The sequence below is a fragment of the Oryctolagus cuniculus genome, chromosome 10, assembly GCF_964237555.1.
Source record: "Oryctolagus cuniculus chromosome 10, mOryCun1.1, whole genome shotgun sequence".
Taxonomy (NCBI): domain Eukaryota; kingdom Metazoa; phylum Chordata; class Mammalia; order Lagomorpha; family Leporidae; genus Oryctolagus; species Oryctolagus cuniculus.
This window is the reverse complement of record NC_091441.1, coordinates 16,032,026-16,049,424: the sequence shown is the minus strand read 5'-3', so window position 1 is coordinate 16,049,424 and position 17,399 is coordinate 16,032,026. Positions and strand designations below refer to the sequence as shown.

The following is a 17,399-nucleotide window of genomic DNA, read 5'->3' as shown; positions in this document are numbered from 1 at the left end:
ACTGGGGAGAACATTCATCAGCAGTGTGTTTGGAAACATGGATGGTTGATGTGGGTCTGTGTTATACAGTTACGGGCTGCATGTAGTGCATAGCTGAAAACATTGGTTTTATAAATTGCTATTTACTTTATTAGAGAAGCACGGGTCAGAGGGATCCCATCTGTGGTTAAATGCTAGTAGCTGAGGCAGGGCCATGCTGACACTATGAAGCTGGAACTCAGTCCATATAGCCCACTTGGTTGGCAGGAGCCCAGTTAGCCATCACACTGCTTCCCAGGGTCTGTGTCAGCAGGAAGCTGGAATTTGTAGTGCAGCTGGGACTTGAATCCTGGCACTCTAATATGGGTGGTGAGCATCCCAACCAGCAGCAGCTTAACCACCAGACCAAACACTCACCCTTACCCCTCACCCCTGCAATCTTTTTAAAAAATTTATTTATTTGCTAGAGCAACAGAGAGGGGAACACTCACACACAGAGACACACAGATCAATCAATTGATCCATCTTCCATTTGTTGGTTCACTTCTCAAATGCTGCAACAGCTATTCTGGGCCAGGCTGAAGCCAGAAGCCAGGAACTCCATTGTGGTCTCCCACATGGATGACAGAGGTCCTAGTATTTGGGCTATCTTCCATCGCCTTCCCAGGTGCATTAGCAGGAAACTGGATGGAAGCAGAGCAGCAGGGACTCAAACCTTTGCTGTGATGTGGAACTGGCATTGTGGATGGTGGCTAACCCCTGTACCACAACACCAGCCCAACACTGGTTGTCAGGAAGCCAAACTAATGTGTGTTAGGAACACACACACACACACAAAAGGAGAAATATTTTAAAAGATGCTAGTTTTGTTGAAAAGACATGAAACAAGACATGATAGCTTTCTGTTTTGCTTCTTAAAGGTACTTTTTTTCATCATGAAGATTAATGTTCCAATTTTGTGCATCTGTCCCCCAACTAGCAACACAAAAATGTAAGAAAGATGAAATGTGTACACTGTTATAGTCATGATTAGTGGTTAATACAATTGGAATGGCTGTTCTCGAGATTGTGTTTCAGGATCTTCACAGCTCAATTGCTTGGCTTAGCAAGTCTCTCCATTTTTTTTAAACTTTTATTTAATGAATATAAATTTCCAAAGTACGACTTATGGATTACAATGGCTTCCCCCCCATAACGTCCCTCCCACCCACAACCCTCCCCTTTCCCACTCCCTCTCCCCTTCCATTCACATCAAGATTCATTTTTGATTCTCTTTATATACAGAAGATCAGGTTAGCATACATTAAGTAAAGATTTCAACAGTTTGCACCCACATAGAAACACAAAGTGAAAAATACTGTTTGAGTACTAGTTATAGCATTAAATCTCAATGTACAGCACACTAAGGACAGAGATCCTACATGAGGAGTAAGTGCACAGTGACTCCTGTTGTTGACTTTACAAATTGACACTCTTGTTTATGGCATCAGTAATCACCCTAGGCTCTTGTTATGAGCTGCCAAGGCTATGGAAGCCCCCTGAGTTCACCGACTCTGATCATATTTAGACAAGGCCATGGTCAAAGTGGAAGTTTTCTCCTCCCTTCAGAGAAAGGTACCTCCTTTGATGACCCGTTCTTTCCACTGGGATCTCACTCGCGGAGATCTTTCATTTAGTTTTTTTTTTTTTTCCCCCAGAGTGTCTTGGCTTTGCATGCCTGAAATACTCTCATGGGCTTTTCAGCCAGATCCGCATGCCTTAAGGGCTGATTATGAGGCCAGAGTGCTGTTTAGGACATCTGCCATTCTATGGGTCTGCTGTGTATCTCACTTCCCATGTTGGATCGTTCTCTCCCTTTTTGATTCTATCAGCTAGTATTTGCAGACACTATTCTTGTTTCTGTGATCCCTTTGGTTCTTAGTCCTATCATTATGATCAATTGTGAACAGAAATTGATCACTGGGACTAGTGAGATGGCATTGGTACATGCCACCTTGATGGGATTGAATTGGAATCCCCTGGTATGTTTCTAACTCTACCATTTGAGGTAAGTCAGCTTGAGCATGTCCCGAATTGCACATCTCTTCCCTCTCTTATTCCCACTCTTATATTTAACAGTGATCACTTTTCAGTTAAGTTTCAGCACTTAAGAAGAATTGTGTATTGATTACAGTATTCAACCAAAAGTATTAAGTAGAACAAACAAAAAAAAATACTAAGAGGGATAACATATTAAGTTGCTCATCAACAGTCAGGGTGAGGGCTGATCAAGTCACCATTTCTCATAGTGCTCATTTCACTTTAACAGGTTTCCTTTTTGGTCCTCAATTAGTTGTCACCTATCAGGGAGAACAAGTGGTATTTGTCCCTTTGGGATTGGCTTATTTCACTCAGCATAATGTTTTCCAAATTCCTAACAGGGATCACTTTTCATTTAAAATTTAAACACCTAAGAATAATTGTGTGTTAATTATAGAGTTCAACCAATGGTACTAGAACAAAAAAAAAATACTAAAAAGGATAAAGTATTACATTGTACATCAACTGTCAGGACAAGAGCTGATCAAGTCACTGTTTCTCATAGTGTCCATTCACTTCAGCGACAACTAACTGAGCACCAAAGGGGAATCTTGTTGAAGTGAAAAGTCTCTCCATTTTTTAAAAACTCCCATTTTGGGCCGGCGCCGCGGCTCACTAGGCTAATCCTCCGCCTAGCGGCGCTGGCACACCGGGTTCTAGTCCTGGTCGGGGCGCCGGATTCTGTCCCGGTTGCCCCTCTTCCAGGCCAGCTCTCTGCTGTGGCCAGGGAGTGCAGTGGAGGATGGCCCAGGTGCTTGGGCCCTGCACCCCATGGGAGACCAGGAAAAGCACCTGGCTCCTGGCTCCTGCCATCGGATCAGCGTGGTGTGCCGGCTGCAGCGCGCCGGCCGCGGTGGCCATTGGAGGGTGAACCAACGGCAAAAGGAAGACCTTTCTCTCTGTCTCTCTCTCTCACTGTCCACTCTGCCTGTCAAAAAAAAAAAAAAAAAAAAAACCAAAACAAACAAACAAACAAAAAACTCCCATTTCGTATTTTCTCCGTGGGGAGGGGACAGGAAGTGTGTTGCAGAGGCTATCCAAAAGCCTTGAGAGGAACATCCATGTTTAGTAGAGAACTAGAATCAAGGTTTAAATTCCAGCTCTGCCACTAATTTTGTGACATTAACCAGGCTGCTGATCTCTAAAATGGAAGATAAGCTTCTTTTGAGGTCCTAGTGATTTAGTGAGATAGGCTGCAAAATAATTCATAGACTGTCTTGAATAGGAATTGACTACTGAAATGAGTGCTCAGTGGTATTTCTTATCCACTAAGACACAATCTCCAGATTGTTTTCAGGAATGTGTGTGTTTTTTCTTTTTAAGATTTATTTGTTTATTTGGAAAGCAGAGATACAGAGAGAGAAGGAGAAAGATCCTACATCTGCTGGTTTACTCCCCAAATGACCACAGCCAAGAGCCAGGAGCTTCTTCCATGTCTCTCATGTGGTTTCCGGGGCCCAGGTACTTGGGCCATCTGCTGCAGCTGCTTTCCCAGGCGCATTTAGCAGGGAGATGGATTGGACTCGGAGCAGCCAGGACTAGAACCAGTCCCCATATGGGATGCTGGCATTGCAAGGGGAGGCTTAGTATTTTACACCACAGCACCGGCCACAGTGTTTCTCTTTTTCCACTTAACAATAGTCTGTACGCTGGAGTACTTTGTATATTATTTATTATTACTTTCCCTCTGAATAGACTGATGTTCAGGAAGACAGGTAATTGAAAAGATGGTGTTTGAGACACATTTAGTTGGGGCAGTTATTTTTGTTAGTCTTTTTGTTGTAAGGTGCTGGGATGCCACAGATGAGCTGAGAGTAAGCAGTTCTCTAAGTCACAAATCAAGATATGCTCTCCCCATATTGGATTTGGGGATGGGAATGGAGAAAATAGGTGATTTAGATTGGGTTATCAGTTTCCGTCCAACTGTCATCATCTTAAATCTATCCAGTTTTTAAAAATAACCAGGAAACTGTTTTATAATTTAAACCTGTTTTAGCTAAGTTACATATTTCTTTGTTCTGAGTACACAGTGGAATTCATGGATAATTAAGGAAGATTTTAATGCCATTTTTACAGAAGTTATTAAATTGGTTATTTTTAAGCTTATTTAATATCTTTGTCTTTCCTTGAGAAATGTTTATTTAAATAGTTATTTAAACGAGAAGCAAATCTTTCGCTGTTGTCAAAATAGACAAATTCAATTTTACTGACTTCATTTTTCACTGTGGAGTACTGTGTGTACCAGAGCTTTTTGGTCCTGTCTGTATACACAGCCGACCTGGAAGGGAAGGGCTTTGTGGTGTTTTAAGTTACAGGTGGTGGAGGCAGACCCAGTCCATTTCCTTGTGTTTTTCCTGTACTTCAGAGTGCATTTGGCCTTTACCTCCCTTCTAAATGTCTGAGCCCTTTAGAATTGACGCTCATTCGAGGTTTAGTTTATTTGAGGTCAGATTTCAGTTTTGAAAAGGCCGCTTTGACAAGTTATTGAGTCTTTCCAACCGTCAGGGAGATCATCTCTTACGAAGGTGTATGTGATGATACATGTGAAAATGCTGGGTAGACAGAGTGAGATAACCTCATCAGCAGGGGTTGGTGGCAGGGGATGCACAGAAATGTAGAGCTGAGGAGACAGTAGGGCTTGGGTTACAGGGGGCTTGGAGGTGGGATGAAAAAAAATGGGTGGCAGACAGGTCGTGTGACAGCTGCGAGCATTTGTGTGTGCCAGTGCCTGTGCTGTGTCAGCTGTCAGTTTAAACTTCTAATATATAAAAAATACATCATTGACTTAAAAGATCTTCCAGACACATGCAGTTATTTAGGGTGCCTTCTCACTTCCAGTCACCCTGACTTGCTCAGTAACCTCGCAGCTTAATCTCCCCGGGGATCCGAATGTGCCCTTTCCTCGTTTTTGCCGACAGTCTTGTGGTAGACTTTGCCTGGACTTTGACAGCCTCCTTACTGGGTTCCCCTGCTTTCTGTGTTTCTGCCTGTTTATCTTTTGGGTTCTGTCACCAGCTGTATCTTTCTGAAGCAGTACATTAAATCCTGTTACATTTTTCTTTCAGTGCCTGATGGACCCTGCCTCTAATAAGTCCTGGGACTCAAAAATCCCTCTGTCCCGTAGGTCTGACGTGTGCTTTTCACTAGCTGTCACCTCTTGCATGATGTTCTCTGGAATAATCACGGGGACAATCCAGTAAAATTCCTGCTGCCTTTTAACTTTGGTAGCACATATATTCTGGTAGAATTTGGGTATTTCTATGATTCTTTGTATTATTTTCAATGAATAAAATTGACCCTTGGGCATCATATCTTATTTCTCATCAGCATCGCATATGTCATAAGTGCTCAGCCATAATTTGTTATGCTTAGGCTTCTCACAGGTAGCTCCAAAAAATACCCATGTGGTAAATTGCTTTAAGACGAAGTGTATCAGGGAGGAATCCTTTCTTTTTGTTTTTTTCTTATTTTGAATTATACTTAGCAAATTGTTTTGAAATAATAAAGGAATTATTTCTTAGAAAGCATAAAACTATAAATTTAAACTGAATCTGCAGTGGGGTGAGTACTGAGTAGTTGTGCTTATTAACTGCTCTTTCAAAGTGAAACCATTTGCAGTGCCTGAATTCACTAAATTTTTGTATATGAGGCACATAAATTGGTGCAAACCTGGTGGTGGTACATTTTGATAGGGTGGACAAGTCATAAATCATTGCCTTCTCATTGTTTGGACAGTGACTGTCGGGAGCCTCTAGTGTTTGCTGTGCAGTTTATGATCTGTTTGAGGGGTGATGGGAGTTAGATTCAGACAGTAAGTACCTCACCCATGATTAGAAAGTCAGAAGCTAAGCCGGCGCCGCGGCTCACTAGGCTAATCCTCCGCCTTGCGGCGCTGGCACACCGGGTTCTAGTCCCTGTCGGGGCGCCGGATTCTGTCCCGGTTGCCCCTCATCCAGGCTAGCTCTCTGCTGTGGCCAGGGAGTGCAGTGGAGGATGGCCCAAGTGCTTGGGCCCTGCACCCCATGGGAGACCAGGAGAAGTACCAGGCTTCTGCTATTGGATCAGCGCGGTGCGCCGGCCACAGCGCACCGGCCGTGGCGGCCATTGGAGGGTGAATCAACGGCAAAGGAAGACCTTTCTCTTTGTCTCTCTCTCTCACTGTCCACTCTGCCTGTCAGAAAAAAAAAAAAAAAAAAAAAAAAAAAGTCAGAAACTAACTTTGGCTACTGAAGTGAGCACTTTATAATGAAAATGTTGTGGAATTTTTATGTTTCTTGTTAGGAATGTTTAAGTTGGAATATTTTTCTGCAGTATAATTGGTTTTTGTTTGGGTATCAAATAATTGAAATTCACTAGCCATCCTAGGGGGAGGGACAGCTTGGTCGCGTGTGACATAAATACTACAGTGTTTGAGAGTACTTGCTTCTTTAGAAAGAGGTTTTCATGAAGAGGTTGCCTAATGGCATTGAGTTTTGAGGTTTTTTTTTTTTTTAATTTGGGGAAAATGCCTATTCGAACAGGTGGCATTAAACACAAATTCTATGCTGTGTTTCCCAGCACTGTATTTACCAACTTTCAAGTCATTTGTTGCCAAAGATCCTTCTTCAACTCTGTAAGCTTACCTTCACGCGTGGTTCCAAGAGTGTTCTTGCTCCAAGGCCAAGCGCTGTGGCTCTCCTGCTCTGGCCGGGGCTCACTTCCTGCCTGAGGATCCCTTGCTCTGCCTTGCTGTCTTCTCCAGTGGGTAAGGTTGTAAAGGTGAAGGTAGCAACAGTCAGAGATAGGCTGGAGAGGAGAAAAGCCCGTTGACCTCTCTAGCTTCTGACACACTGGAAGTATCCTGGGGCAGCAGTTCCTGGTTCAGCCTCCAGGTTCCCAGGGTGAAAGAAGAGATGCTTTCCCTTTTGTACTGAGAGCAGAAAGAGACACAGATGCTGGAGCTGAAGAGGCCTCCCCACCCCCATCCCCAACACTGGTCACACTGGAAAGCCATTCCTCTATCCTTGTCTGGATCCCATACCTTTGTTGTTTTGTGATCCAAAGCAGGGTTGGTAATATTCCCCAGTCCACCTATCAGCTAACAGGTGGCATTGTCTGAAATAGCAGAAGGACGAAGGAAGCTTTACCAGGTAAACAACAAGGCCAATTCTTGGGCAAAAACTGCTGCCTTTACTTTTATTTTCTGCTTTGCTCCTCTCCAGTAGGCTTTTGTGTTGGCATTCTTTTGCCACATCTTCCCAAACGATGCAACCTACAAGTTAAGGTGTCTGAAAAAAAAGGACAATGGCATCAACAATTTAAATTTCCAGTTTGTAATAAATGCGTGGTGTTCCCCAGAAATATATAGAGAAGGATGGGGAGGAGTTTCCCTGCCTAGCTTGTTCAGCTCACCCCGCATTCTTGTTGTGCTCCACTCACTTTGCACAGGCAGCCACGATTAGTTCACAAATGTATTAAGAGAAGAACTTGCACAGCCGCTGCTGGAGCAGCCAGGTCTGTTTTGTGGGCTGTGACTGCAAAAAGTGTACATGGGTTCAGTAAGTCGTGACTCCTACCTGGTACCCCGCTGCGGCTCAGTAGCTGGTATACATTGCTCAGGGTTAAGATAGCTAATTCGGTTGCATTTTTCCTGCTGAATCACCTTATGCCCAGATTCCTAATTCAGCCAAACAATAGGTGAGTTACATGGAGCATGAGCCTGTGATTGTGTAGAAACCCCTGTGATGCTGTTTCTGAGCCGTTGGTGGATTGGTCTTGTGGTGGATTGGTCTTGCACCTCTCAGCACAGCTGTATCACTTCACCCCAGAGCTTGCTTTCCATCGGGTGCTATAGGTGATTCAGGGCATTTCTGTGAGTTGGGTTTGCCATTTCATTGAGTAACGAAACTTTTACCTCTTTTATAGCTTTGCAGTTAGAGGCAGGTGATAAGTTAATTCTTAAATTCTTGTTTTCCTTGGTCGTCTTCCACAAAAACAGATTAAATTTGACATATCAACAATGTTTCTAATAATCATTTTGTAACATTCAAAGTAAGATTTTCTATGAATCTTGGTTATATAATGGCATATGCTTTGGTTGTAACTTTGGTTATTTAAAGAGAATTTAAGATGCATAATGTAACAAATAACCCCAAAACTTAATGACTTAAAGCACAGTATTTGGAGCAAACATCGTGATGCAGTGTCAAGCCATTGCTTGGGATGCTTGCATCTCGCATTGGTGTGCCTGGGATCAAGTCCCAGTTCTACTCCCCATTCCAGCTTCCTGCTGAGGCGCAGCCTGGGAGGCCGTAGGTGTTAGTTCAAGTACGTGGGTCCCTGCCACCCACGTGAGAGACCCAGATGGAGTTCTGGGGTCCTGGCTTTAGCCTGGCCCAGCCCCAGTGTTTGTGGGCATTTGGGGAGTGAACTAGCACACAGATGGAGGATTTCTCTCTCCGTTTTCCCTCTATTACTCTACTTTTCAGTTAAACAAAAATAGTGAAAATTTTAGAAGACAAGTATATTATTACCATCTCTTAACAGTTTTATGGGTCGTGAATTTAGATCAGTAACTAACATCAGGGGCATGTCTGTGCTCTGCGTGTCTGGAGATGGAGTTGGCGCCTGGATGGTGTCTCTTGTCCTCTCTCTTCATTCACCCAAAGGTTCAAGAATCCAAGAGGCTGTGAGTACCTCAGCTTATCCAAATGTTGCTGCCATTGCAGTCTGTTTGCCACACAAGTCTAACCCAACCCAGAGCCACTGGATGGGGAACTAGTTCCCACCTTTCACTGGGAGGATGTTCAAACAATTTTTGGCTATCTTTTATCTGCCACAGAAGATTAATAGAACATTGTTATATGCCAGTGTTAACTTTTTTTTTTGAAGATTTATTTATTTGAGAGGCAGAGTTAGAGAGGGGGACAGAGAGAGCGTGCTTCCAACCACTGGTTTACTCCCCAAACAGCTGCAACAGCAAGGGCTAGGCCAGGTCCTAGCCAGGATCCAGGAGCTTCATCCAGGTCTCCTACATGGGTGGCAGGGGCCCAGGCACTTGGGCCATCCTCCACTGCTTTCCCAGGTAGATTAGGGATGTGGATTAGAGTGGAGCAGCAGGGGCAGGTGGCTGCTTCACTCCCTGCACCACAACATCAGCCCCGCATATGATAATGTTAACTTTCTAAGTTTGTTTGCTGAGTGCGAAAAGTTCAGATGATAGCAAATTTAGTTTAGTTTTTTTTTTTCAAAGATTTATTTATTTATTTATTTGACAGGTAGAGTTACAGACAGTGAGAGAAAGAGACAGAGAGAAAGGTCTTCCTTCCATTGGTTCACCCCCCAAATGGCCGCTGCGGCCTGCACTGCACCGATCCAAAGCCAGGAGCCAGGCGCTCCCTCCTGTTCTTCCATGTGGGTGCAGGGCCCAAGCACTTGGGCCATCCTCCACTGCCCTCCCGGGCCATAGCAGAGAGCTGGACTGGAAGAGAAACAACCGGGACTGGAACCTGGTACCCATATGGGATGCCAGCACCGCAGGCGGAGGATTAGCCAAGTAAGCCAAAGCTTTTTTTTTGTTTGTTTTTAACAACTAAAAAAAATATTTCTGCTTTAGTTTTAGTTTAGTTTTTTTTTTTAATATTTTATTTATTTGAAAAGCAGAGATATTGAGAGAGAAGGAAAGAGATCTTCCATCCGCTGGTTCACTCCCAGCTCCAACTCCAGCTCTGCAACAGCTGGAGCTGAGTTGATCCAAAGCCAGGAGCCAGGAGCTTCCTCCAGGTCTCCCACTTGGGTGCAGGGCCCTGGCCTTTGGGCCCTCCTCTGCTTTTCCAGGCTCACTAGCAGGGAGCTGGATTGGAAGTGGAGCAACCAGGACTTAACTGGCCCCCATATGGGGCCACTGCTGGCGGAGGCTTAGCACATGCCACAGCGCTGGCCCTTCTGCTTGTTGTTTTTTGGTGTTGGACACGTGTTGGTACTTTAAATATTTATATTCCACATGAAAGTACTACATGTAGAATATCGATAGATGAGCTAATATAAATTCTGGATACAGTTTGGCCTTTGCTAACAAAATGAGGCAAGTGTAACTTTCATTCTAATTGTGTGTTTTCAGAGAAGAGCTTTTGTTTTTGTTTTTAGGGTCATTTAGCCGCATTTAAGAAATTTCAAGTGTGCAATTGTGATGACTGTAGCTGTGTAAAAGTTAGATCTGAGTGATGTGACACTTCCCCCGAGTCACATGACGTGTGGCTCATTGGTACTACCCCGTGCTGTGCTGCTGGAGGAGGCCTGCTGTGGTGCAGGAACTGCCACCCTTGGGCGAAGAAGGGAGAACACCACACGTGCTAGGGGCTTTGTGTGACACTGCATGCTTTGGCAGGCTTAGAATTTTAAAACTCTGACTTCTTAATCCAAGCAGAGAAAAATACCATGGTCCTGACACTTCGACCTAGTCTTTGTAAAATGCTGTTCCTGGTGTATCATCCATATTGAGTGTTCAGGCGACTGAATTTACTAGGCAAAGTGGGTGTGATTCCTTTCTGTACAGTTAATGCCCCACCCCCCACTGAAAGGGGAGGCCTGTGTGACAAGTGACAGGTAGACAGCCAGTAGCTGCTGGGGCCAGTGAACGCCGCAGCTGTGATCTCTGTGTCTCGGGAGACCAGGTCTGTGTGGATTTGATAAAGCTTCTGAACCATCCTAGGTGGTTTTGTAGTATTGATTCATGCTGAGAGTGGAAGGAAAAACAATTAGTAGATTTTTCCTGGGATGGTGAACTTAAGTCTTCGAATAGAAACTCAAACTCTCTTTTTCTTACCAGGTTATTAAACAGGAGGCCTTTCCTTGTTTAGTAAATTGTGGGGTTTTTTAAAACATTTTTTAGATTCATTTGTTTATTTGAAAGAATTACAGAAAGGAAGAGACACAAAGAGTTGATCTTCCATCCACTGGTTCACTCCCCAGAGGGCCACAACAGCAAAGGCTGGGTTGGGCTGGGGCCAGGAGTTTCATCCCTGGTCTCCTACACGGGTGGCGGGAGCCCAAACACTCAGGCCATATTCCGCCATTTTCCCCAGCACATTAGCAGGGAGCTGGATCAGAATTGGAGCAGCCAGGACATGAACCAGCACCCATATGGGATGCAAGTGGTGGCTTCACCTGCTATGCCACAATGCTGGTACCAATTTGTTTGTTTGTTTTTTTTTTTTTTAGATTTTATTTAATTACTTTAGAGGCAGAGTTATATATAGAGAGGTCTTTTTGTTTTTGTTTTGTTTTGACAGGCAGAGTGGACAGTGAGAGAGAGACAGAGAGAAAGGTCTTCCTTTTGCCGTTGGTTCACCCTCCAATGGCTGCTGCGGCCGGCACACTGCGGCCGGCGCACTGCACTGATCCGAAGCCAGGAGCCAGGTGCTTCTCCTGGTCTCCCATGGGGTGCAGGGCCCAAGGACTTGGGCCATCCTCCACTGCACTCCTGGGTCACAGCAGACAGCTGGATTGGAAGAGGAGCAACTGGGACAGAAGCCAGTGCCCTGACTGGGACTAGAACCTGGGGTGCTGGCGCCACAGGTGGAGGATTAGCCTATTGAATCGTGGCGTGGCGCTGGCCAGAGAGAGAGGTCTTACATTCACTGGGTCACTCCTCAAGTGCCTGCAACGGCCAGAACTGGGCCAGTTTGAATCCAGGAGCCAGGAGCTTCTTCCGAGTCTCCCACACAGGTGCAGAGACCCAAGCACTTGGGCCATCTTCTACTGCTTTCTCAGGCCATAAGCAAAGAGTTGGATCAGAAGAGGAGCAGCTGGTACATGAACTGGTACCACAGGCAGAGGCGTAGACTACTGTGCCATAGCACTGGCCTCCGCAAGTTGTATTCTCAAAGTTAACTTCAAACTCTGAAAATATGATTTTGATTGTGAAGCAAAGTACTTTTTCATGGTTGCTTCAATATAATGTTTGTGGAGGCAGCATAAATACTTTGATTTTTTTTAATGTATAATATCCAAAGAAACTTAAGTTTTTGATAGTAGAATGAAAATATGTCTATTTTGGTACAAAATTTTTTTCAAAATGCATGAGTAATTTTTTCATAATACTCATTTTTATTTTTTATTTATTTTAAAAGATTTTATTTATTTATTTGAAAGTTGGAGTTACACAGAGAAAGAAGGAAAGGCAGACAGAGAGAGGTCTTCCATCCGCTGGTTCACTCCTCAGTTGGCCGTAACAGCTGGAGCCACGCCGATCACAGCAAGGAGCCAGGAACTTCTTCTGGGTCTCTCACGTGGGTGCAGGGACCCAAGGACTTGGGCCATCTTTTTTTTTTTTTTTTTTAACAGGCAGAGTGGACAGTGAGAGAGACAGAGAGAAAGGTCTTCCTTTTGCCGTTGGTTTACCCTCCAATGGCCGCCGCGGCCAGCACGCTGCAGCCGGCGCACCGCGCCTATCCGAAGGCAGGAGCCAGGCGCCAGGTGCTTCTCCTGGTCTCCCATGGGGTGCAGGGCCCATGCACTTGGGCCATCCTCCACTGCACTCCCAGGCCACAGCAGAGAGCTGGCCTGAAAGAGGGGCAACCGGGACAGAATCCAGTGCCCCGACCGGGACTAGAACCCAGTGTGCCGGCGCCACTAGGTGGAGGATTAGCCTATTGAGCCGCGGTGCCGGCCATTGGGCCATCTTGTACTGCTTTCCCAGGCCGTAGCAGAGAGCTGGATCAGAAGTGGAGCAGCTGGGACTCAAACCGGCGACCACATGGGATGCTGGCACTGTAGGCCATGGCTTTACTGCAATGCAACAGTGCTGCCCTCAATAATACTCATTTTCCATGATCTTTTTGAAGACTTATACTCGTGGAGTTTAAAAATTTTTTGTAAAGATTTGTTTACTTGAAAGGCAGAGTTACAGAGATAGATCTTCTGTTCTCACATGGCTGCAATGGCCAGTGCTGGGCAAGGCTGAAGCCAGGAGCCAGGAGCTTCGTCTGGGTCTCCCACATGGGTGGTAAGGGTCCAGGTATTTGGGCCATCTTCTGCTGCTTTCCCAGGCGTGTTAGCAGGGAGCTGGATCACAAGTGGAGCAGCGAGGACTTAACTGGCATCCGTATGTGATCCTGGCTCTGTAGGTGGTGGTTTAACCTGCTGTGCCACACCTCTGGCCCTCAAAATATTTTTTGCGCCAATATAAACTTATCTTTTCATTGAATTTTCCATAAACTTTTTGAAGTCCTCTTGTACACAACAAAGGTTGCTATTTTATCCCTCTTGCATGTATAATTTGGTGGTGTCAGACACACTCATGCTATTGTGTAGCTATCACCATGTCCATCTCTGGAACTTGTCATTCCAAACAGAAACTCCGCAATCACTAAATACTTCCCTTTCCCCCTCTCCCTGCAGCCCTCGATGGGCACTGTTTTACTTTCTTTATGAATTTGATTCAGTAGCTCACCAAAGTTGAGTTGTATAATATTTCTTTTGTTGTGTCTGGCTTTCTGCACTTAGCATACTGTCTTCAAAATTCATTCATGTCAGAGCAAGTATCAGAATTTGATTCCTTTGTATTGCCTAATACAGTCATATATATATATATATTCGTATGTATATCACATGTATTGATTTGTTGATGGACGTTTGAGGTGTTTCCACCATGTGACTGTTTTAAATAATCCTATGAGTGAACTTGGCTGCACAAAGTATGTGTCAGTCTCTGCTTTCAGTTCTTTGGGATATATGCCTAGAAGTAGAATTGCTGGATCATGTGGTAATTCTATGTTTAAAATTTTAGGGGAAAAATTAAAAACTTTTAGGGAACCATCAGACTTTCTCATAGTAGTTGCTCCATTATGCATTCTCTTTGTTAGCACACAAAGGCTGTAGTGTCTCCACATCCTCACAGGTACTTTCTGTTTTTTTTTTTTTTTTTTTTTTATTAATAGACATATTAATGGATATAAAGTGGTATCTACATGTAGTTCTGATTTGCATTTCCCTGTCAAAACTATTGTAATGAAAGATTATATGGTCTGAATATATATAATTTATTATTTTGTTAAAGAATTCACATCCATGTTTTTAAAAAACAGTGCTGTGAAGGTTGGGAAATGGCCAGCCTAAGTGATTGAGAAGGTGGCTATGGGTTGCAGAGGCTGTTCCCTCCTGCTCAGGCAGTGCTACGCTGTGCTTCCCAGGCAGCTAGAGGACATGGCCCCTGAGCCTGGAGCCTAGTGCCCGAGAGGATCTGATCTGGGGCTTTATTCCCAGACACAGAGCTGGTGGCTGGCAACCCCCACCCATTGGAGGCCAGGATGCATGACAGACAGCAGGACAAGACATTTCAAGTTGAGATTCTTGGGGAAGCTTTGGGACTTTTATTTTGCTTCATTTCCTTTACACAATAAAGAAAAAAATCAGTGTATGTTTTACACTGCTGATTTTTTTTTAACTTTTATTTAATAAATATAAATTTCCAAAGTACAGCTTATGGATTACATGGTTCCCCCTCCCCCATAACTTCCCTCCCACCCACAACCCTCCCATCTCCCGATCCCTCCCATTCCATTTGCATCAAGATTCATTTTCAATTATCTTTATATACAGAAGATCAACTTAGTATATATTAAGATTTCAACAGTTTGCACCCACCCAGAAACATAGTGTAAAATACTGTTTGAGTACTAGTTATAGCATTAATTCACATTGAGCAACACATTAAGGACAGAGATCCTACATGAAGAGTAAGTGCACAGTGACTCCTGTTGTTGACTTAACAAATTGACACTCTTGTTTATGGCGTCATTAATCTCCCTAGGCTCTTGTCATGAGTTGCCAAGGCTATGGGAGCCTTTTGAGTTTGCCGACTCCGATCTTATTTAGATAAGGTCATAGTCAAAGTGGAAGTTCTCGCCTCCCTTCAGAGAAAGATACCTCCTTCTTTGGTGGCCCGTTCTTTCCACTGGAATCTCACTCACAGAGATCTTTCATTTAGTTTTTATTGATTGATTGATTGATTGATTGATTGCCAGAGTGTCTTGGCTTTCCATGCCTGTAATACTCTCATGGGCTCTTCAGCCAGATCCGAATGCCTTAAGGGCTGATTCTGAGGCCAGAGTGCTGTTTAGGACATCTGCCATTCTATGTACACTGCAGATTTATAAAGGTGTAATTGGTTCTTGAAACTTGAGGAGTTTTTTTTTGTTTTTTTTTGTTTTGTTTTGTTTTGTTTTTTTTTTTTTGACAGGCAGAATGGACAGTGAGAGAGAGAGACAGAGAGAAAGGTCTTCCTTTGCCGTTGGTTCACCCTCCAATGGCCACCGCCGCCAGTGCGCTGCAGCCGGCGCACTGCACTTATCCGAAGCCAGGAGCCAGGTGCTTCTCCTGGTCTCCCATGGGGTGCAGGGCCCAAGGACTTGGGCCATCCTCCACTGCCTTCCTGGGCAATAGCAGAGAGTTGGCCTGGAAGAGGGGCAACCGGGACAGAATCTGGCACCCCGACTGGGACTAGAACCCCGTGTGCTGGCACCGCAGGCAGAGGATTAGCCTATTGAGCCACGGCGCTGGCCTTGAGGAGATTTTGATGAGTAGTGTTTTAAGATTCTGAGCATGAAAGGAGGTAAGGTGTGAGTTGTGATGGAAGACGGCTATTTGATCTTTTGGCTTACCCAGTGTATTTTAGCAATAATAGGTTCATGGCAGTGCTTGAGCTCTGGAGAGCTGTGTGTAAGGTTGCCATGCTTTTTATTTCTCCCAGCCCAGATCTCCTGGGAGGAAAATTTAGTGCAGTTACTAATGTTTGAGCAAACTCAGGGATAGAACAGCTAGCTGCTGTTAGTTGACGTCCCTTTAATGGTAAACTCACTGTCCATACATATTCTTGTTGAGAAAGATTTAGCCTATATTGTTGATACCTTTTATACAATTTTTTCCTAACAGAGCATCTTGTTAGACAGGCACTAAAACCAAGCAATGCACTAAAATTGTATAATGATGATACAAGAAGAACAGCGCCCTTATGTAAGGGAGGCTTGTGTCAAGGGTAACTTCTGCTATGAGTACTCCTTTGAATCTGATTCACTGTAGAAGAGAGTTGACATCACTGGCAGCTCTGGATAGTCATATGCAATTTTGCTTGTTTTCTCTTAGCAATATGCAATTTTTTATGTCCCAAGATAGTGGGGGTAGTAAAAAATTCATAAACTATTGCAGCTAAATGAAGGTTAACACTGTGATACTCCTTTTACTTGTTGCTCCGACACTTTGCCTTTCTGCTAGTAGCTTGTAATCACCCACTTGATCTCTAAAAACTACTATTAACATGGTTATTAAAGTCCTGAACTCGACTCTGGTTTACTTTTAGGGCACTTGCTATTACTCTTAGGTCTGTGATATGGATTAAAATGTCCCCCTCTTTCTCATTTAGAACGACTCTGCTCGTGGTGATTACATGCAAAGTAATGAGACCAATTTAATAGAACAAGCCCCAGTACCTCAGGATGGACTTCCCATGGCGCCTCACAGAGCTCAGCGAGAAGGTATGCTGTAGCTTTTGCAAACTTCAAGCCCCCACTGTGGGAAGATTGCAGGGTGCTGTTGATGCTGATCAGCTCTTAACTCCTCAGTCTCCTTTGGAGCAGAGAGGTCCTGCCACTGCTAAGTGTCGCTCTAAAGCCAGTCCTCCCACTTCTGTCTGCATCCTGGGCTCCTCGTGCTCCATAGCCCTTGGCTTGTCCTAGCACACGGTGACTTCTTCTGCTCAGTTGTCTTTTTGGCTGTATCTTAAAACCTGTGTACTTCTAGAGGACAAGGACTTTATCATTTTCCCAAAGTATTCAGTGTGGTAGTTTATCTGTAGAATGTGCTCAGTGTCTGCTGAGAAAAAAAAATAAGTTTTACAGAAGTGAAGAAATGTCCTATGAATCTATTCTTCCTGCAATAATGCATCTGGGATGGAGGAGTGAGAGGACATTGCCTTCTAAAAAGACACAAATTCAGATATTCTCTGTGCATTTGGAGAGTCCATTAACATGTACTTGGAGAAAAATGGAAATGGAAGATGTTGCTTGTTATCTGAGCTTTGGAAGAGCCAAGGAGATGCAGTGAACATTACACCCAGTTACAACAATTTTGGATTTACATCAGTATGTCTCCTTTTTGTCCCAGTAATAATCTTTTCTGTAGAATTCGTTTTTTCTCACATAGGCAAAATAGGGCTGGAAGTTTAATGTTAAAAGCCATGGACTTAATTACCACTTCCACTCAAGACGATCATAGTACCCCCATCTCTCCAGGTAAACTGTTTGAATCATAGACTACTCCATCTAAGCCCGTTGAATGCACGAGTAACCTAAAGCAGAATCTGGTTT

General features: G+C 44.1%; 1 protein-coding gene across 2 annotated transcripts in view; it reads left to right on the top strand.

The window, feature by feature from the left end:
• ZCCHC2 (zinc finger CCHC-type containing 2) overlaps positions 1 to 17,399 on the top strand; it is a 61,509-nt gene that overhangs the window by 4,163 nt on the left and 39,947 nt on the right. The window contains exon 2 of one of the 2 annotated variants that reach the window (XM_070050074.1): positions 16,457 to 16,568. The exons of the other annotated variant lie outside the window; for it this stretch is intronic. Within the exon in view, the coding sequence (XP_069906175.1) occupies positions 16,457 to 16,568 (112 nt within the window). The remainder of the gene's footprint in view (positions 1 to 16,456; positions 16,569 to 17,399) is intronic. 2 annotated transcript variants of the gene reach the window in all.